This window comes from Lynx canadensis, chromosome E1 (genome assembly GCF_007474595.2).
Source record: "Lynx canadensis isolate LIC74 chromosome E1, mLynCan4.pri.v2, whole genome shotgun sequence".
NCBI lineage: Eukaryota > Metazoa > Chordata > Mammalia > Carnivora > Felidae > Lynx > Lynx canadensis.
Genome location: NC_044316.2, coordinates 54825372 through 54845575, shown reverse-complemented (window position 1 = coordinate 54845575; position 20204 = coordinate 54825372). Strand labels below are relative to the sequence as shown.

General features: G+C 61.6%; 2 protein-coding genes across 20 annotated transcripts in view; one reads left to right on the top strand and one right to left on the bottom strand.

Annotated features, from left to right (window-relative positions):
- The first annotated feature begins 1001 nt into the window (after positions 1 to 1001).
- Positions 1002 to 14239, top strand: CASKIN2 (CASK interacting protein 2). 5 transcript variants are annotated; one of them, XM_030295482.1, is made up of 20 exons: positions 1002 to 1122; positions 2704 to 2817; positions 6954 to 7005; positions 7538 to 7635; positions 8034 to 8179; positions 8279 to 8374; positions 8461 to 8591; positions 8774 to 8882; positions 9176 to 9284; positions 9529 to 9623; positions 9811 to 10072; positions 10192 to 10313; positions 10405 to 10465; positions 10543 to 10634; positions 10839 to 10949; positions 11028 to 11129; positions 11242 to 11380; positions 11545 to 13020; positions 13110 to 13332; positions 13743 to 14239. In XM_030295482.1, exons 2-20 carry the CDS (start codon positions 2724 to 2726, stop codon positions 13831 to 13833), a joined length of 3609 nt encoding a protein of 1202 aa, XP_030151342.1. In that variant the 5' UTR covers positions 1002 to 1122; positions 2704 to 2723; the 3' UTR covers positions 13834 to 14239. The 5 variants fall into 5 exon arrangements, with proteins under 5 accessions (XP_030151342.1, XP_030151341.1, XP_030151344.2 ...); XM_030295481.1 differs by having other exon boundaries at positions 2275 to 2817; XM_030295484.2 differs by lacking the exons at positions 1002 to 1122; positions 2704 to 2817 and adding an exon at positions 6790 to 6849.
- Positions 14240 to 14389: 150 nt separating this feature from the next.
- The window catches only part of TMEM94 (transmembrane protein 94), a 33830-nt gene continuing 28015 nt past the window's right edge, over positions 14390 to 20204 (bottom strand). For 9 of the 15 annotated variants that reach the window (XM_030295472.1, XM_030295471.1, XM_030295469.1 and 6 more), the window contains 14 exons: positions 19482 to 19663; positions 19254 to 19392; positions 18879 to 18994; positions 18651 to 18750; positions 18290 to 18458; positions 17905 to 18094; positions 17602 to 17679; positions 17229 to 17314; positions 16886 to 16967; positions 16492 to 16640; positions 16305 to 16399; positions 16103 to 16196; positions 15776 to 15946; positions 14390 to 15609 (listed from right to left, as the gene is read on the bottom strand). In XM_030295472.1, coding sequence (XP_030151332.1) covers positions 15537 to 15609; positions 15776 to 15946; positions 16103 to 16196; positions 16305 to 16399; positions 16492 to 16640; positions 16886 to 16967; positions 17229 to 17314; positions 17602 to 17679; positions 17905 to 18094; positions 18290 to 18458; positions 18651 to 18750; positions 18879 to 18994; positions 19254 to 19392; positions 19482 to 19663 — 1724 coding nt within the window. In that variant the 3' untranslated portion in view covers positions 14390 to 15536. The remainder of the gene's footprint in view (positions 15610 to 15775; positions 15947 to 16102; positions 16197 to 16304; positions 16400 to 16491; positions 16641 to 16885; positions 16968 to 17228; positions 17315 to 17601; positions 17680 to 17904; positions 18095 to 18289; positions 18459 to 18650; positions 18751 to 18878; positions 18995 to 19253; positions 19393 to 19481; positions 19664 to 20204) is intronic. The other 6 variants (XM_030295470.1, XM_030295479.1, XM_030295478.1 and 3 more) reach the window with 3 other exon arrangements.

Below are 20204 nucleotides of genomic sequence, written 5' to 3'. Positions count from 1 at the left end.
CCCACCTTCCTGACTGTCTTACCGTTGCCAATAAACTTGTGCCTCGATTCCGGGGACCGAGAGATTGCAGGTTTCTGGATTTGTAGGAGCTCCTCTCCTCCCCAGCCATGCCCTGGGCTCCTCTCTAGTAAAAATTGAGGAACCCGGCGTCTGAGAGTGTAGTATGGATAAATGAGTGATCTTCCCCTCCTTAGCCCTGGGACGCTTAGTCTCCACCACTCAGGCTGGACAAGGAGGGAAGAAAGGAGGATTTAGAGAAGGGAGAGTTGTGGGTTCTCGCATTCCAGCCTCGTAGACTGGCCATCGTGGGCTGTCAGATGCGGTCTGGGTAGGTTCGGAGTTCCTTCTCGGTCTACCATTGGGTCCCTTCCGAGGGGCTCAGAAGCCGGGCTTCCAGGGCCGGGGGCGGGAGGAGCTGTCCGGCCCACGATGGTGCTGAAGCGCCACTCCGGCCCGTCATTAGCACCTCCTGGAGGCTGGGGTCCCTGCAACAGCCACCGTGGGCCTCTCCGACATGGTCCGCTAGGTGGCACCATTGCTCTAACCAGCGACTTTGAGTCGGCGACTCTGGCTGTGGGTGGAGGTCACCGTGGGAGTCCCAGTAGGGGCGAAGGGCGAAAAGGAAGGGGGCTTCCCAAGTGGGGTCCCCACATCTCGGTTTCTAGACCCCTTCACATAACGTCTTCTCTGCCACCCAGTCATAAGCAGGGCATCTCGCCCTTAGGTCTGAACTCTAGGGCCCCAGGTGGCAGCGGCTCCGCAACAGGGACACCGCGGCGCGCATTCTCACCCCTCCCCGGCCCGTTCACCTGGGCGCATGCGCTGACCGGGCCAGCGTGCCCAGGGCGGACGAAAGCTATTGGGGGCGGGGCGGGGCACGGATGGGGGCGGGGCCGCAGGCTCTGACTGACAGTCCGACTGCGCGGCCGGGACGGTCCCTCTGCTCCCGATCCGGCGGGAGGGAGGGGGGAGGGGCGGGATTTCCTGCGGGAGGCGCCGAGCCGGCCTTGGAAAAGGAGGAGAAGGAGGAGAAAGGGGCTAAGGGGGGCAGTGGGAGCCACGGTCCAGAGTGCCAGGGACTGAGCCAGGCCAGCCGGACCCCCGGCGGGGCAGCTGGGAGAGGTGAGACTGCGGGGCCTGCGCTGGTGGTCAGCACCTTTGAGGGCGGGCACAAACTAACTTTTCTTTCGCGATCGGCGGGCGCCTTCGTCTCTCTGCTCCTTCCGTTCTCCTCGCGCCCGTGTTCCGTCCTCATGCATCAATCCCTTCGGCGCTTGGCTCTCCCGGTCGCTCCCGCCGCTTTGTTCCCCGGGTCGGCCTGGCTTGGGCTGGGTTGGGGGGTTGCGCGGCGCTGAACTGGCATTCCGGGGGGCGGGGGAGCCAGCCCGACCCCAAGCTCTACCAGGGGCTCCCTCCTCCCATGTCGGCTGCGGGCAAGAGCAGGAGTGCCATCTGGGTTGGGCTTGGGACGTTCTGGGAGTAAGAAGACCCCAGCTAGGGCCCCAGGCCTGCGCGGGTCTCATGCCACAGGACTTGGGCAACAAATTCCTGGCCACCGAAAACTGACGTAAGCTTTTCTGCAGCGAATTCGGAGCTCCGGGCCTCAGGTTCAGGCTTGGGGGGCCACGCAGCCCCATTTGCAAACAGTACCCCAGCTCTTGTCTGTTCTCTGCCCAGCTGCTTCCTCATCCCGTGCGAGGGTTGAGGATGGGTCAGCAACAGGTGCTGTAAAGCCTCCCTGTCCAGCAGGCCGACCCCGGCCAGAAATGGGGAGCTATAAGCTCTCCACCCCACCCTTTGAATTCATAAAGAGCCTGGGGCTAGGGCATCCAGCTATTATTGTAAAGCTTCGGTTGGGAGGAGTCTGGGGGCAGGCACCTTCCACAGGGAGTGACCCCTGCACGCCTGCCTGTGCCTGACCCTTCCAGGCTCCACCTCCTGGCCCACCAGTTGTCTGTGGGTGTCAGAGCCCCAGGCTGTGGAGAACAGGCTGCTGGCCCAGCCTGCCCGAGTGTGTCGTGTCGTGCTGCCAGGGCCCCTCCTGCCCCCAGGTTGAGGTGCTGCCAGGTGCCCTGGGGCCTCAGTGACTCAGCCTCCCCCTCCCAGAAAGTCACCTCCTTCCCCCAAATACTGCTCTCATGCCTGGCAGCTGTCTCCCCGCTTTGAGTGGCTTGGCCCTTCCTTGACTCAAAAGGGCAGCTAGGGGGGGCTTGGGGGCTCCCTGGAAGCCCTGTCTTCCTCTTCTTCTGAGCCCCACTTCTGGGACCGTTGCAGGCCTGGCCCGCCTTCAGCAGAGGCACTGCACCTTTTCCAGACCCTTGAGATTTGTCCACTGCTGCTGCCCGAGGCCCGAGGGAATGCTGGCTGCTCTCTGGGTGGGCGCCAGTGCTCCTGAGCCACACTGGGAAGATCGGCGTGCCCAGCCCCAGCCCATCCCTGGGCCGTCAGACGCTGCAAGCAGATATCTGTCCAGATTTCCACGCAGCCTCCACCCCCTCAGAGATCGGTTTTCCTGCTTGTGGTGGCAGCTCACGAAACACCTTGAGGGAGTACCCATCAGTGCCTAACAAGAAGCCCACTGCCTGGGACACCAGACACACTCCCCCAGGACACCTGGCCCTCCAAAGGGCCAAAGCATGGTACCCTGAGACCTTGGCTTAGACCTAAAGTTTTCCTGCCTCTGCCCCGGACTCCTGATCCCAGATCCCAGCCCAGGGACCAGAATGGGTCGTGAACAGGACCTGATCCTCGCTGTCAAGAATGGAGATGTGACTGGTGTGCAGAAACTGGTGGCTAAAGTCAAGGCTGCAAAAACAAGTGAGTGCTTGGTGGGGGGGTGGGGGGGGGACTGTCTAGCTGAGACCCTCCCCTGTGTGCTCAGGCCACAGAGAGAGGCTTGGGGATCACTGTGACCTGGGGACTTGAGTAGGAGGACTGTCTTATTCTGTATAAGGAATGCCTCTGTGAGAGAGCCAGAGAGGAAGTTGAGTCACCCCTTGCTGTGTAACCTTAGGCAAATCACTTAACTTCTCTGGGCCTCAGTGTTCTCACCTGTAAAGTAAAAGGGTTGAAATACATTCATTCAAGGGTTTTTTGAGTGCCTACAGTGTGCCAGGCTCTGTTCTAGGCACACTGGGCCGCAGCAGTGGATGAAACAGACCAAAATTCCTGCCCTCATGGAGTTGCCTTTAGCAGGTGGTTTTTCTGAAGAGGAGCCACGAGATTTCTGGCAGTGGGTTGGGAAAGACTGAATAGCTAGAGCTTCAGCCCCATCCCCCCAATTCAGCAACGGCATCTCTGCATTTATGTCAGCGTAGTGGGGATGCCTGTAAGATAGCTTTTAAAAAGAGATCGCTACTGCTTTAAAACAAAGTTCACCACTATCTCAGCTCTTGCTAAAGCCCCTTTCCCCTGGACTTATCTGTCTGTATCCCCTGGGGTGTGTGTGTGGCCAAAGCTAACTCTCTAGAGGTTTCTCCAAAGCCTGGGTCTCTAGTCTTGACGGGGTTACAGGGGCTCTATGCATGGGTGGCCACACCTGAGCCCCATCTCTTGGGTACCTCTGTGGTGAGACCCCTCCCCACCCCACTCCTCCAAGGAGAGTGGACCTCTGGACTTCAGGGCAAGCTCTCTGGGCAGTCCCAGGAGGACACTGGACTCGTTCTGAGTTCCCAGACCAGCAGGGGCAGGAGGTAGCCCCTGCCACCAGACTGGGGCTGGGTGTGGGAAGGTTCCTTCAGAGTGCTGGGGCTATAGCCCCAGGCACAGGAAGGGGCCCCCCAGACTATGTGAAGACATATAATTATCCTCACCCACACCTGGGAGTTTGGGGTGCCAGAAGGATGGATTTGAAGGGCCTGGGAGTTGTACACGTGTATGTGCACCCACTTGCACACTAGGGCAGGAGACCCAAGGTATGGGGAGATGGGAATAGTGGCTGGGGTGGGGGGGCGCTGGCGGCGAGTGGTCTCTGTGCCCTGGGGAAGTAGATGCAGGTTGAGCAGATGGAAGGAAGGTGCTAAGGAGGTCCTGGGAGGGCCCTGGAGGCCCAAGAGTGGGAACCACTCCCCCTCCTCCCCTCACCTCTGTGTTGTTTTTGGCGACCTGCCCAGTAGGGCCTTGGTTGAGCTGCTGCTGGCCTCACAGCTCTGGGGCCTCAAAGTGAGGCCCTCGGGAGGGCAAGTGGGTGGGGTCTGGAGGCTGGTGGCGGGAACCTCACAGCCAGACTCCTAGGCCCTGGGAAGGTGCCCCGCCCCAGGGAAAATGCCAATGGGGGAAGAGATCTCTTCTCTCAGCCCCCAAGGAGACTTGTACAGAATGTAGGCATGGCCACAGAGTGACAGAGTCCTGGGCCTCCTTGTGAGGCCCTGGCACTGAGCCTCCCCTCCCAGTCCTCTGAGAAGCTAGGAAATCTGGTGCAAAAAGGAGAGCACAAGGTGATGTTTGCAGACCCCACAGTTTACGAGATGTTATAATCCCTCAGTTCCCCGTGAGATGGGTATTTCTACATCTACCTTACAGATAAGGAAACTGACACTCAGAGAGGTTCAGTGATTTGCCCAAGGTCACACAGACATTGTGTGGCAGATCAGGGTCCCTGTCCTCCCTCCTCGCTCCTGCATTCAGCTGCCCGTCAGAATTACCTAGTGATTTTTCTGAAAGTGCCAACTCCCTGTTCTTCCTCAGAGTTAGAATCATCCTAGAGGTCTTGTGACTCTGCAAATCAAAATGGTCTCCAGGTGACTCTAAAACAGTTCTCAGAAGGGAGGCTGGGAACTCCTACTCCATATCACAGTGAGGCAGAGGAAACTGATGGAAAGGGAGGTGCCAGGGTTCCCCTTTATCCTTCTGGTGGATGGCTAGAACCTTCTGGCTGGCCAAAGAGAGGTGCTCCCTCAGCCTCCTCCATTTGATATCTGGTCACTGGTGGTTTGGCATTCCCTGCCCTCCCAGGTCCTCTTAAAGGAGCAGGTGGCTGGGAGGAGAGAGGAGCAGCTGCCCTGGCCTCAACCCTGCCCTCTCTCCCTCCCCTGCTCCCTTTTCTGAGCTATCTCCTTCTCTGGCCAGAGGAAATGGGGTGGGCTGAGGGTGGCCCAGTGAGCTCACATCCTCTGGCTGAGCCTAAATCAGGAGTGACCCTTCTACCCCCAGAGCCAGGCCGGGGAAGAAGATTGTGATGCAGGGGAAGTGCCTGGAGCCACTGCCAGGAACCAGGACCCTCCGCCCTCCAACCAAGGTCCCAAGCCCAGTCACTCTGAGCCTCTCCCCCACCGCCTTTCCGGCCATTGTTCTGGAAAGAACAGAGCCACCCAGCCTGCCCCTGCCCCTGTTCCTGTCCCTCCTGTCACATTGTCCTGCCACTCCCCGGAGGGGCTGTATCTCACCACTGAGCTGCCCCATTCCGGACTGTCCAGGCTGGCAGCAGGTGGAGGGACTTTTCGTGTGTCCTCCCCGCTGACCTCGTTGTCTTCACCAAAAGCTCGGAGAGGTACCCTGGCTGGCCAAGGTCGTGCAGCCAGTAAGGGGGAGACTTTGGACCACACACTTCCTGCTTCTAAAGCCCCTTTCCTTTCCATTGCCCTGAATGGTTCTGTGTGACAAGAGCTTTCCAAGGGGCCTCGAGGAAGGCTGGGAGGCCTATGTTTCTTTCCAGCAGCCCCACCCCTTCTCCCCTTCTGTCACTGCCCAGCTCTGTATTTACCTTTTCTGCGTAGTACATAGCTTAATCCGGCTCAGCCCTAAACGTAGCTGGTCCCCTCTCTCCCCATCCCATGCTCCTCACTATCGCGTCGATCCCTCCCTGTTGGAATGAAGCCCTGTCTTGCTGGGGTATTCAGGGGCCCACCAGGGCCTGGAGGGCAGGCCCGGACCAGCATGCTTGGCACCCTGCCCAGCCTGGGTTGAGCCAGGCCTCCTCCTTCCCAGCAAGGGTGGGTTCCAGCAGGAGGCAGGGGCCTGCCTGTGACAGACATTCCCCTTCCCCCTCAAGGACCGCCCCCTCCTGTGTCCTGGCCCCTGCCTGGAGCACACTTGCCTGAATCCTGTCACCATTCCTGACAGGGATGAACCAGCGGCCTGCCCGTGCCCCTGGCTCCTCTGGCCACCACCCCGTAGAGAGCCCTGTGCCCGGGGCCTGGACATCTCTGCTGGGGAGCCTGTGGGTGCAGAATCAGCAGTTATCTCCCTGACGGGAGCCAGTGGGGGGACTGTACCAGAGGACGGCATGTGGGCCCTGATGGCTAACGTGTAAGGAGTCCTAAAGGGCAGCGGCTCCCATCTTTGGCGTGCTGACGAGGGTCAGGCATTATCCTCACAACCCTGGTGAGCCGGCTCTGTGATTGGCCCATTTTACAGATGAGGACACTAAGCCCGACAGGTTAAGTGACTTGCTCAGGATCTCACAGCCGGTACATGGCGGAGCTGGGCACAGCGCAGGTTCTGTCTGATGCCACCTTCTTCACCACGTTCCACTCAGGGATGTCCCCGGGCTTGGGCCCAGTCCTGGCATCTGCCCTGCAACCCTCCAGCGTCTAGTGCCCCTCTCCTTTCTCTCGCAGCCCCCTCGGCCCAGTGGGACAATGAGACACTCCTTGTCCCTTTCAGGCAGGAATGCTAACCATGCATTCGTGGGCCTGTCCATTGAGGGCACGGCATGCCAGTCCCCCCCTTTCCCGCCCCCTTTGGCTCTATAAACAAGCTGGGCTGGGGGCCCAGGGAAGCCAGGCCACTGCTGCAGCAGCTCCCTGCACCGGGTGCCCTCAAGCTGATGGGCTGGCCGGCCGGGTGGGGAACCACAGGGACAGGATCACAGAAGGGCCATGGGGCAGGTGCTTTCTTGCACACCAAGAGGTCAGCTGGATTAGGGAGCAGGGTGGGGTGGGAGCGCTGGTTAGGATGCAGGTAAGGGCGGATCATTCTAACGTGTCCTGATGCCTTCTGCTCTGATCCCCCAGAGCTCCTCGGCTCCACGAAGAGACTCAACGTCAACTACCAGGATGCTGATGGGTGAGTGTGAGCCCCTGTCCCCCTCGAGAGCTGTGGGGGTGGGGGAGGGGTAAAGGGAAAGCCCTGGGCCCTAGAATCCCTTCCCCTCTCAAACTTGGCCCTTGAATGGTGTTTGCTGAGAGCTTTGGTTCCTGCCCACCCTCCTGCCTGTGGAGCTATCCTTGAGTGAGGGGAGGGAGCCCTGGTGCCTCTCTGAGGGGCCTCCTGGGTCAGATTCCTGCTAGGCCCCCTTTTTCTCCCCAGAGGGTAGGAGCCCTCGGGCTCCTGCTCCCACGGCCCCCTCCCCTGGGCTGGCTGGGGGGGGGAGGCCAGACAAACAGGCCTCTCAGCCCAGACACTGAGCCCTTTCATGCTGTAGCCCGCTGCTCTGCGCTCCCACGGCAGGGCTGGCAGGGTGGGGGAGCGGGGGCACAGTGGGCAAGTAACTCATCCCTGCCAGCCTCCAGGATGAGTCTGGTGTGGAAGACCAGGATTTGGGGGGTGGGGCACCGCTCGCTAACACCCCTGCCCTGTGTCCCACCCACCACACCAGATTCTCTGCCCTCCATCATGCCGCCTTGGGGGGCAGCCTGGAGCTCATAGCCTTGCTACTGGAGGCTCAGGCCACCGTTGACATCAAAGACAGCAATGGTGAGACCCCGGTGTGTCCCCTAGCCAGACCCTGTGCTCAGAGTTTGCTCCTGCTACACTCTAGCAATGCTAATACGTGTTGGCACAGCTTCTCCGGCCTGCAGATGCTTTACCTCTTTAATCTTCACAGCCTTCTGGGGTAGTGGGTGGTACTAACACCCCATTCTCCAGATGAGGAGGCTGAGGTTACCTTCCTATCGTGAGGAATCACCCATGGTGGGCAAGGTGGGATTCTGACTTCAGCCCCAGGCACCCAGACGTTTCCCTGACCAGACCAGCATCCCCGCCCTTGGGTCCGTCTCCCCCTGCAGCTAGGGTGGCTCTACAGTCTGCTCAGTTCCCTCCCCTGACCCCACCACATCCCAGGACCTCCTCCGATCCGCCTTCCCTCCTTGCAGGCATGCGCCCACTGCACTACGCAGCCTGGCAAGGCCGGCTGGAGCCCGTGAGGCTGCTGCTGCGGGCCTCCGCGGCCGTGAACGCCGCCTCGCTGGATGGACAGATCCCGCTGCATCTGGCTGCCCAGTACGGACACTATGAAGTGGTATGAGAGCCTGTTTGCCTGCAGGGGCGCTGGGGCCGGGGCGTGGGGGTGGGGGGCGCTGGCCAGGCCAGACGCCTCACTCCGCTCCCTACACCCCAGTCAGAAATGCTCCTCCAGCATCAGTCCAACCCTTGCCTGGTCAACAAGGCAAAGAAGACGCCCCTGGATCTGGCTTGCGAGTTTGGGCGACTTAAGGTGAGGCCTGTAGCCCTTAGGGTGCCAGGGCGTGGGCATCTGTGGGGTCTCAGGAGGAAGCCCAACCTGGGTGCTGGTTGCTGCAGGTGGCCCAGCTACTACTGAACAGTCACTTGTGTGTGGCGCTGCTGGAGGGTGAGGCCAAGGACCCGTGTGACCCCAACTACACCACGCCCCTGCACTTGGCTGCCAAGAACGGCCACAGAGAGGTCATCAGGTACCCACCGCCCCCCACCCCCACTTCCTCATCCCTTTCCTGTGGAATGGGTGATGTCCCCTCGGTGCCCTGCCGCCCTCTTCACTCTCGCTCTGGATCACTCTCCCAGCCGGGGGCAGTCTGCTTCCTCCCCTGCCCCCACCACCCCCGTGACTCACCCCGCCCCCCGCCCTACGCCACAGGCAGCTCCTGAGAGCTGGGATCGAGATCAACCGCCAGACCAAGACAGGCACCGCACTCCACGAGGCTGCGCTGTACGGCAAGACCGAGGTAGTCCGGCTGCTCCTGGAGGTAAGTGTGGGCACCCAGGCAGCCCGCACGCGGGAGGGGGTCTCCACCCACGAGGTGGTGTTTGGGTAAGCAGTGGCCTTGTGACTGGAAAGCAGACAGACCTGGTTCAAGCCCCACTTCTGCCTGTCACTAGCTGAATGACCTTGAGTTCGTCCTTGATCCTATCTCTGAGCTTCCATTTCTTCGTCTGTAAAATTCGAAAGTAGTGGGTACCGTTCGCCTCCTGGGTAGTCACGAGGACTGGGGGAAGTGGTAAGTGAAGCTCTTAGTGTGTGCTCACACTGTGCACCCAGGGCGGGGTGGATGTGAACATTCGGAACACGTATAACCAGACGGCACTGGACATTGTGAATCAGTTCACCACCTCCCAGGCCAGCCGAGAAATCAAGCAGCTGCTGCGTGGTGAGTGTGTGTGAGGGGAGACCCAGCCCAGGGTTGGGGGAGGGGGCGGCCAGAGCCACTCCAGTGGGTACGAGGAAGTGGAGCAGGAGCAATGTCCCAGGAGCAAGATGCCACGCCCCCAAACCTAGGGCTGGTCAGGGGACTGCTGTAACGGGAACCTGGGGGAGGGTCGTGAAAGGGACAGGAGGGGTGGGAAGACACCCTAAGGACCCTCAGATGATGCCAGCCCTGTATCTTCTGTCAGAGGCCTCGGGGATCCTGAAGGTCCGAGCACTCAAGGACTTCTGGAACCTCCACGATCCCACTGCTCTCAATGTCCGGGCAGGGGATGTCATCACGGTGAGGCCCCGGTACAGGTGGATTGGGCCGGATGCTGGCAGGAAGGGCAGAACTGTGGGTGCACTTGGGCATCAGCTCCTTGCGGGGAAAGGAAAAGCTGGACCATGGCTATAGGGCTGGCTGCCTGCCTTTGCTTGGTGCAGGAAGTGATCGATGCCATCACCCCCCCATGCCCCATCTGCCTCAGGTGCTTGAGCAACATCCCGACGGCCGCTGGAAGGGCCACATCCATGAGAGCCAGAGGGGCACGGACCGTGTGGGCTACTTCCCCCCAGGCATCGTGGAGGTGGTCAGCAAGCGAGTGGGCATCCTCGCGCCCCGCCTCCCATCGGTGCCCACCCCCCTCCGCCCAGGCTTCTCTCGGACACAGCAGCCCCCTGCCGACGACCCCCTGCACTCTCTGACCTATGGCCAGCTCCCTCGGGTGGGCCTCAGCCCAGATAGCCCAGGTACATCCTCCCAGAGGGCAATGCTGGGCACTGGGGTGGGTGTCTGGCCTTGGCAAGCTGCCAGTCAGCTGTTGGTGAGGCCAACTGGGGCTCTAACCCCTTTGCCTGTGCCCCTGCAGCAGGTGACAGGAATAGCGTGGGCAGCGAGGGCAGCGTGGGCAGCATCCGCAGTGCCGGCAGCGGGCAGAGTTCCGAGGGCACCAACGGCCATGGCACCAGCCTTCTTATTGAGAATGCTCAGGTAGGAGGGAGGGGGCATTGGGGCTAGGACAGAGCCCTCCGCCCTGCTGTCAGCTCCCCGACGTGCTGAGTGGCTCCTGTCCTGTCTCTAGCCACTGCCTTCCCCCGGAGAGGACCAGGTGTTGCCAGGACTGCACCCCCCGTCCCTGGCAGGTAGGAAGGGTAAATGGTACCCGGGCGGGCACTCCTCCATCCTGCCACCCCTGATTCCATTTCTTTCCCTCTTGAAGACAACCTGAGCCACCGCCCTCTGGTCAACTACCACTCTGGGGAACAGCTTTTCACCCAGGACGTGAGGCCGGAGCAGCTGCTGGAGGGGAAGGTGTGACACCCCCCCCACACACACCACCCCCCCGCACTGAGAAGTGGGCTGTGGGCCCGGCGTGGGATGGGCCTCAGTATGGACTCAAGCCCCTGCTCTGGCCGGGCCCCGAGGGGAGGCTGGGGTTGATGGCTGGGCCCCAGCCTCGGCTCTTCCTCCATAGACCCCGCTCTGTTAACTTCCCTCTCTGCCCGCACGCCACAGGATGCGCAGGCCATTCATAACTGGCTGAGTGAGTTCCAGCTGGAAGGCTACACCGCCCACTTCCTGCAGGCTGGCTACGACGTGCCAACCATCAGCCGTATGACGCCTGAGGTAGGTGCCACAGCAGGAAGGCAGCAGAGGGCCCAGTGGGTACCGGAGGGGGCCTAACGGCACGAGTCTGTGTGGCAGGACCTGACGGCCATCGGGGTCACCAAGCCTGGGCACAGGAAGAAGATCGCCTCGGAGATTGCTCAGCTCAGCATCGCCGAGTGGCTGCCCAACTACATCCCGGTAAGCAGGTGGCTGGTGCCAGCACCCACCTTCAGCCATGGCCGTGTGGGCCCTTCCTGGCTTGGGGGCTGAGGCTGGCTGGGGACCCGGCTCCACTGGGGTCCTTTTCCAGGCGGACCTGCTGGAGTGGCTGTGCGCGCTGGGGCTGCCGCAGTACCACAAGCAGCTGGTGAGCAGTGGCTACGACTCCATGGGGCTGGTGGCCGACCTCACCTGGGAGGAGCTGCAAGAGATCGGGGTCAACAAGCTCGGTGAGGACTGCCCTGGGGCCTTGTGGCCGGGCCCCCACGTGCCTCCCAGGGTGTCTAAAACATTTCAGGGGTCAGGCCCAGAAGGGAGAATGGGATCCCAGGGGGACCAAGGTGACCCTTTGTAGCCCCCACTAACCCTGTTGCCTCTACCCGTCCCCTCTCAGGTCATCAGAAGAAGCTTATGCTGGGAGTGAAACGGCTGGCCGAGCTTCGGCGGGGCCTACTGCAGGGGGAGGCCCCAGCTGAAGGTGGCCGCCGTCTAGCCAGAGGCCCGGAGCTGATGGCCATTGAGGGGCTGGAGAATGGGGACGGTCCGGCTGCAGCTGGCCCACGCCTCCTCACCTTTCAGGGCAGTGAGCTGAGCCCAGAGCTACAGGCAGCCATGGCTGGGGGTGGCCCCGAGCCCCTCCCCCTGCCCCCTGCCCGCTCTCCCAGCCAGGAGAGCATTGGAGCACGCTCACGAGGGTCCGGTCACTCCCAGGAACAGCCGGCCCCCCAGCCCAGTGGTGGAGACCCGAGCACCCCACAGGAGAGGAACCTTCCAGAGGGCACAGAGCGGCCCCCTAAGCTTTGTTCCCCACTTCCTGGTCAAGGCCCTCCGCCTTATGTTTTTATGTATCCCCAGGGCTCACCCTCCAGCCCAGCCCCGGGGCCACCTCCTGGTGCACCTCGTGCCTTCTCCTACTTGGCTGGTCCCCCCGCCACTCCTCCAGACCCACCTCGGCCCAAGCGCCGGTCCCATAGCCTAAGCCGCCCCGGCCCCACCGAGGGGGAAGCAGAGGGAGAGGCTGAAGGGCCAGTGGGCAGTGCCTTGGGGAGCTACGCCACCCTCACTCGGCGACCGGGACGCAGTGCCCTAGCTCGGACCAGCCCTAGCCCGACTCCAGCTCGAGGGGCCCCCCGCAGCCAGTCCTTTGCCCTTCGTGCCCGACGCAAAGGCCCCCCACCCCCACCCCCTAAACGCCTCAGCTCTGTCTCTGGCCCCACCACGGAGCCGCCTCCACTAGACGGAAGCCCGGGGCCCAAGGAGGGGGCCTCTGTGCCCCGAAGGCGAACACTAAGTGAACCAACTGGCCCATCAGAGCCCCCCGGCCCACTTGCCCCAGCTGGCCCCGTGTCGGACACAGAGGAGGAGGAGCCAGGACCTGAGGGGACGCCCCCATCTCGGGGCAGCTCAGGAGAAGGGCTCCCGTTTGCCGAGGAGGGGAACCTGACTATCAAACAGCGGCCGAAACCAGCTGGCCCCCCACCCCGGGAGACGCCTGTGCCCGCTGGCCTTGATTTCAACCTCACAGAATCAGACACTGTTAAGCGGAGGCCCAAATGCCGGGAGAGAGAGCCGCTGCAGACGGCACTTCTGGCCTTCGGAGTGGCCAGTGCCACGCCCAGCCCCGCTGCCCCCCTGCCCTCCCAGACCCCCGGCGAGGCCCCCTCCTCAGCTTCTCCCAGCCCTCCCCGGCCTGACCCTAGCAGCCTTCCAACTCAGGGAGCTCCAGCCCCTCTTTCTTCCGGCTCCCCAGCCCAGCCCCCTGCTCCCCCCTGCTCTGGGCCTGCTCTGGAGAACTCGGCGGGCAGTTGGCGGCATGGGGAGACCGAGCCCCCAGCTTCCCCCGCTGCCCTCATCAAGGTGCCAGGTGCAGGTACGAGGCAGGGTCGGCGGGAGGGGGCAGTGTTTGCAAGGGTTGTGTCAAGCCCAGCCAAGTCACGGCCAACCTTTTTGTCTCTGCAGGAACAGCCCCCAAGCCTGTGTCTGTGGCCTGCACCCAGCTGGCATTTTCTGGTCCTAAGCTGGCTCCTCGGCTTGGCCCCCGCCCCGTGCCCCCTCCAAGGCCAGAGAGCACTGGAGCCGTGGGCTCTGGCCGGGCCCAGCAGAGACTGGAACAGACCAGCTCATCCCTGGCAGCTGCATTAAGGGCCGCAGAGAAGAGCATTGGCACAGAGGAACGAGAAGGGTGAGGGGTGCTGGGTGCCCGGTGGGCAGGGAGGGAGAGAAGGCTGCAGGGAAGGAACAGCTCCCCCTGAATCCTCTTCCCCGGGGTCCTGGGAATGTGGAGGGGGGGTGGTCCCAGACAGATCCTTAGGCCCGGGCGACCCCTATTAAAACAGGAGGAGCCCTGGTTCTTAAGTTCCCCAGATGTGACCTGGGGGGAATCCTGGGGGCCATCGCTTAGAGGCACAGCGCTTCCTCCTGGGCCCCAGAGCTCTCACTAAATGGACACTAGCACCTGCTGCCTCAGCAGGCTGGGAGAAGCAAGGGGCACACAAAGTGCTTGGCACCAGCCAGGTGTTCAGGAACAGCCCCTTGCCCGCCCAGGGCCAGCAGGGTGCATTCTGATCTGACCCAGTCCTTCCCCCGCTGCAGCCCTCCCGGCACCTCCACCAAGCACATTCTGGATGACATCAGCACCATGTTTGATGCCCTGGCTGACCAGCTGGATGCCATGCTTGATTGAGACTTTCTGGCAGCCGTCAGCGGTGCAGCGTCCGTTGCCTTTGCCCCCAGCAGGGTCCCCCCTGCTGCTCCAAGCCAGCGACCTTCAGCACTGCAGCTCTAGGGGGCGGTCTTCATGGCAGGCTGAGGGGACCTGTCAGAACCTCACATGTCAGCAGGGCTCCCTCCCGCTGTGTAATCTGACCAGACAGCCCTGCCCCCGTGGACAGGGACCCTGGTAAGAGCTTCCTCCGCCCTCCTACCACCTCCAATGTCTCAAGTGTCTGTGCCGAGGACCTACTGACGCCTGCTGTGCCGTGCTGTCCTGGCACTCTAAAAGGCTGGAGAAAGCTGTGTGTCTGACCCAGTTCCCACAGGTATGCACAGGACATGGAAATAGGCAGCCAGGGGCTTGCTGTCAGTGGCGGTGGCGGTGCCCAGGCCAGCCCCTGCTCCCGCTGCTGCCTGCCCTCAGTGAGGCAAAGCTGGCAGGCATGGGGGCAGTGGGATTAACAGATGCCCAAAGTCCAAACTTTTTCAACTGTAAATGTTATTTTTTAAGCAGAGAGAAATGCATATATTTTAAATGGAATTTATTCTATCTATAACCACCTGAGAGGACACAAGGGAAGGGGCTTCGAACCACAGCAAGAGTGCCCACTGCCCACCTCGGGGCCGGAAGCCTGATCTGGTTGGCCCAGGCCCTGGCTCTGTAACCATTAACCTCTTCTCCCAACTAACACCAATGAAAGTGTCATTCCATGTGATCGGGCTGTGTGTTTGGATCTGTGCCGTGGACCTCCGAGCCCAGGGTTCTCACCTGAGCCAGACCTGAGGGCTCTTGCCAGTGTGGAAGGAGGAAGGCTCGGGCCCCCCCCTCGCTTTCGGGGCTCCCTCACCAGCCAAAGTCTTGGGTGGGCCCCTTAGTGGCTGCCTCATGGACCAGCCACAGATTTTTCTTAGGCAATTTACAAGTTTTAATACAAACCAGTCTACATTCATTCCTAAAAGGCTCATTTCCAGTAAAAAATATACACCAGTAAAAACATTCTCACACGAGAACTACGGCAGGGGGCTAAAAGGAGCCCTGGGCCACATCCCCAAGACTGACGCTCGAGGCCAGCTTGAAGGCAGCACAGGAAGAGGGGCCAGGGCCAGGCGGGGGTGGGGGCGGGGGGGGGCGGGCTCTTCATCTTCAGGTCTGAGCGTGAGGCTCCCCCGTAGAAGGAGGGAGGGGAAACACTCAACCACATCCAGGCTCCTGCCCCAGGAAGACAGGCTGGGGTGCAGGGAGGATACACCACCACCGCTGCCTTTGACAGTGGCCTGTCTGGACCTCCCACGGCTGCTACCCCTGAGGTCCTGGCCCCACAGTTCACGGCTCTGCCCAGAGACCCCAGAGCAGAGGGCCCTGGGTTAAGAGCCCCTAAAGAGGGGGGCAGCCCACAGGTGGAGGGGGCTAAGGGCCCCTCTACTAAGTGCACTAGGTCATACATTCAAGACCAGACTGGCCTGATGCCGAGGCCATGGCTCACCAGCTCCTCCACGGTTAAGCCCCGGGGAGGGGGCAGGATGACAGCTGGGTCTGACACAGACCTGGGCCTCCAGTGCCATGGGGCGCAAGAGGAAACCCTGAAACCTTCGCGATACCAACTCCCCAGACTCAGAAACTGGTCTGGCTTTAGCCCCAGGACCAGGGCAACTATGGGCACTGTGGCCAATGGCTCAGAAGGGGGAGTTCATGCCCAGCTTCGTTTCAAACTGCAGTTTCTGTCGCTTCTGGTAGCGAACCCGGACCCTGGTGGGGCAGGAGATTAAAGCACAGGTTAGAGCAGAACCCCAGACCGGGAACAGGGTAGGACCCCAGAGAAGGATGGAAGTCCAGGCAGCGGGCAAGTGCCCAGGAGGTGACAGGCTTGGGGAACGCGCCTGACCCTGGAGGGAGTGCCCAGCTGGCAGCTCACCGAATCTCATGCAGCTTCACGATCTCGTTGGTGACCACCACAAGGACCAGGGAGAGGCAGCCCAGGAGCCATGTCAGCAGAGGCACGTCCTCCAGGCCAAAGTGGACACGGCTGTCCCTGTGCGTCCACAGCTGTAGGTCCACTGCCGTCTGGCCCACCTGCCCCAGCAGGCTGCAGGGGGGAGGTGACAGCCCTGCGTGAACCTGCCTCTTCTTGCCTCCTGCCCTGCTTTTCCCAGTACGAGTAGCTCAAGGGGGACAGCACTCAACCCCCTAGTCTCTGCCAAAGTCCCCTGCCCCTCCCCCACCTCCGCCCGGAGATACTCACACCACGGGCACCGTCACGGCCCACCAGAGGTTTGTCAAGGGGCTCTTTCTCCACAGGGGCTTGGTGCGATGCACGTGGGTGATAGAAATGAAGACTGGAGAAAACAGGGCCAGTGGGCGGTGTTAGACTTCCCACCGGCCGAGGCCTTGCCCCCGGGGTGCCCCACCGGCCGCCACAGGCCCCCTCCCCGGGAGCCTCTCACCCGTGTGCAGGACGGTCAGGGCCGCCGTGAGCTTCTGGGCCGTCAGCAGCCCGTTGGCAAAGTCGTCAAACCAGGCTGGAGCTGTGTCGGCGTGACTGCCAAAGCAAGGGGTGGGCTCAGCCCCCTCTGGGCCCCGGGAAAGTGGGCAGGGGGCGGGCGGGGGGGGGGGGGGGGGACCAGGACCCACCTGCGCAGCATGATGGAGGAGCAGTTGGTGAGGTTGCGGGCCTGGGAGCTGTCACAGAAGCTCTGCAGCGTGAAGCCAAAGCAGATGAGGCACGAGCTGACGGTGAGGCTGAATTTGAGCAAGAAGCAGAGCAGGAAGTAGTGCTGGGTCTGCAGAGAAGAGGGAGGCCTGTCACTCGCAAGGCAGCGGCCCCTCCGGCACCAGGCGCGGCGGGCTCTCCAGGACACGGGCAGGCCCAGGGGCGGGGGACGCCTCCCGGCTCCACACCACCACCTCCCCTGCGGTTGGCGGAAGTCCTGATGGAGGCCCCTACCTCTCTCCCCCAAGGCTCCGTCCCCTCCACGCACCCGTCCCTCAGGAAAGGGCCAGGCTCACAGGCCTCCACGTTGCTTACCTTCTTAGGAATGGACTGAAGGTTCTTCCCCGTGGCCATAGACATGATGGAGCTATGCGGGGGCTTTCCCAGCAGAGAGATGCTGAAAAGCAGGGACTTGGTGAAGCGTGGCGACTGTGGCCTTCTGTCCCCCAATTCCCACAGGGGTAGCCTTTCGGGAGTTTTGGGACGCGAGGGGAGGTCTGAGGAGATGGGATAAGACGAAGGAGAGAGAGCCCCCCAGTGCCCTCTGCACCAGGAGACGTGAGCACAAAGCGGGTCCCACAGAACCTGGGCTCCTGGGGCTGCTCGGGGACATCCCAACCCTGCCTGCCTGGGCACGGAGGGGCAGAATGACTCTCACCTGAGCAGAGGGTAGCAAAAGCAGGACAGCCACAGGATGTCAGTGGTACTCAGCAGCGGTGGCAGCTGAACCAGACAAGACAGGAACTGGACCAGGAGAGCCCAGGAAGCATGATTAGATTCTAGCGAACAGTGGGATGCCTGGAGCCCCAGGACCGCCTGGCCCTGTGCCCAGACAGGTGCCCAGAGGAGCTGGGGCCACAGGGGCCACTACTCTGCTGATGGGGTCATTACCAAAAGCCCAGGGGTTTCACAGAGGCTAGGGGGCCCCTAGGCTGTGCCGCATCCCCCGGAACTGCCACCTCAGACTCAACTGGCCCTGGGCGGGGGAAGCGGGCGGGGGAGGGGCAATGCCTGTGCCGGCCCCACCTCACCTGGATGACCACCAGAGTCAACTGGCATTGCAGCAGGAAGAGGAAGCACTTGCGAATGCCGTAGGTGGCGTGCCGAGCCTAGGGACCGGGAGGGACAGATTGTGGCCAGGCCTACAGCTGACAGATCTCAGCCAAGAGCCAGATGCCCCAGATGCTCCTGCTAGGAAAGGGTGGAGGCAAATAACAGTGCCCGGGAAAGGCTCTCTTGCAGGTACATCTGCCCCAGGGAGCCCAGGTGGAGCCTGTGTCACTATTCCCCACCCCATGCAGGCCCCACGTCCCACCGCCTTCCCGAGCCCCCACCTGCTCAATGAGCCGGATGATGCTGATGGTCTCTTCCTGGCGAAATGTCAGGGAGCAGGGCAGGCTGTTGAGCTGCCCTGAGAGCTGCAGGGGAGAAAGGCCATCCGAGGCCTGGGCCATGCTGGTGCTGGTGGCGTAGCCAAAGGTCTCCCAGGAGCAGCGGGACGGGTACAGGGGATCCAGGGCGATGCTGCTCGGCACAGGAGGAAAGCATACCCCTCAGCGACACTCCGCAAAGACCCCATCCCATCGCCCATAGGACTAGGCAAGCACCTGCTCCCTCTCTTTCCACCATGTCCAGGTCCCTCAGTCCCAATTAGGGTAAGATCAGCCGTGGAACATGCCCCAGCCCGTGTAAGCCCCCGCTCTAGGATGTCATCCTGACCTGATGTCGCTCTGGAGGAAAAGGCAACTGTTCCTGAGGTTGGCAGAGCTGCCCAGGCAGCAGGTCACCTCCCCATATTCCTGCATGATCTTGATCATCTCACACATGGCTGGGGTGGGGTGCAGTCGGGGGGCACAAGAGTCAGGTAGGCGGAGCCCTGTGTGAGGCTCTGGGAAGAGACCCACGGGGCAGGAGAGCAGGAGACAGGGGAAGCAGGCCCCTCTTGGGGACAGTCCTGCCCCCAGGAGCATGAATATCATGGAATGATTGTCACTTCTGACTCCCTAGAAAGGGCACACCCACAGCTCCAGCCCCCTGGATTCCCCAGCTCGTCCAGCCCAGATTCCTCTATGGTACTCACTCTCGGGGGTACAGTCGGTGAACAGGGGCACTAGCAGGGGCACGTTGTCAATGTTCTGCAGGTGGGGACGCACCTGGTGGATGCCTCGGGGCAGCTTGGCCTGGAGAGAGCAGAGATGCCAGGAGCCTCAGGACTGGGGAGAAGGGTCCGTCCCTCCCTGCCCCCCTTCTCGGGGCCAGCGATTCAGCTACCTCTGGGGGTGAAGGGGCACAGACCCTGCCGTCATACCCGGTTGCAGTCCTCCAGGAAGCTGGGGAGGTCACTGTCTGTCGGCTGGAAGCTAATGAGGTCAGAGTGACCCTCCTCCTCCATCAGAAGGAGCCCTTCTGCATCGTCTCGGGACACTGTGGAGATGAAAGCCTGTCCTTCACCTTGGAGTCAGCCTTTCTGGGGGCCTTTCCTTGCCCTGAAGATGGCAGAGAACTTCCTGCATCTGGGTCTCCTCTCCTTCGCTGTCAACTGTTGTTACCGCGGGGAGACGAGAGCCATTTTCCAAGGGAATGTACTTATCAGGAAAGATCTGCGGAGGCTCTTTCTAGCTGTAGCTCCCAGGAGAGAAGTGCCCACACCCACCTCGTCCCCACCACAAAACTTCGCCCTTACCCTGATTCAGGTCATCATGCAGGGAGCCAGCATGGCTAGGGCTGGAGGGGGGGATCTCAGAGCCAGGCATGTCCCCATTGGGCGTGAGAGAGATGTGGCAGTTCCAACCTGTCTCCAGGCCCATCTTTTCTGCAAACACCTGCAAAAGGCAGATGGCCATGAACAGATGGGCCCACAAGCCCATGGGAGAAAGGATCAGGGGCAGCAGAGAGGGGTGGCTCTCCCCACCTTGCTTTTGAGCTCATCCTCCAAAGAGAAGTAGACGAAGCGGATGCAGGCATTGACCAGCCCGTCGATGAGGCGCACGATGTCCAGCCGGGCCTGGTACTGGGAGGACACCATGCCCATGAAGATCTGGCCGCTCAGGGCCTGCATACAGTCTTCCTTCTCCAGCACCTCCCCGATCCCTTCTTCAGGTAGGCACAAGGCACAGAGCCCGGCCAGGAACACCCAGGAACCAGCAGATTCCAGGAGGCGGCCCAGGCCACACACACAGATGCCACACCCAAATCAATGAGCACGTGGGCCCCGGGGGACCACACACAGCCACGCACACACACAGCCAAGACATACAAAGGAGCCAACGGACACAGGAGAGAAGACAACGAGAGGTACTCATCAGTCAGGTGACAATCCTCAGGAGTAACGATAGAGCCCAGCCCTGGTCCAAGGCAAGGGGGCTGCCCTCACTCTCAGCAATGGCCTCAATTCATGGTCTTTTGGGTCATAAGACCCCTGTGAGTCTGTCTGTTTGGTAGAGTGGGGAGGGGCAGGGTGGCTCTGAGTCCCTCTGTTTCAGCAGGGTTGTGACCTGGCCTTTTGTCTGATTCAAGTAAGGCCAATGTTCTATAAATACTGCCATTTTATAACTTTCAAAGAAAGCCCTTTGCTATCCAGTATCCCACCGGAGTGTCACAAGAAACCTGTGAGGAGAGGAGAGCAGAGCAAGCA

What these genes read in the sequence shown, in the direction of transcription:
- CASKIN2 (XM_030295482.1), top strand. Translation starts at nt 2,724, where the DNA reads ATGGGTCGTGAACAGGACCTGATCCTCGCTGTCAAGAATGGAGATGTG. An exon ending in AATCAAGCAGCTGCTGCGTG is followed by an intron (nt 9,285 to 9,528) that starts GTGAGTGTGTGT and finishes ATCTTCTGTCAG; the next exon opens with AGGCCTCGGGGATCCTGAAG. An exon ending in GATCGGGGTCAACAAGCTCG is followed by an intron (nt 11,381 to 11,544) that starts GTGAGGACTGCC and finishes GTCCCCTCTCAG; the next exon opens with GTCATCAGAAGAAGCTTATG.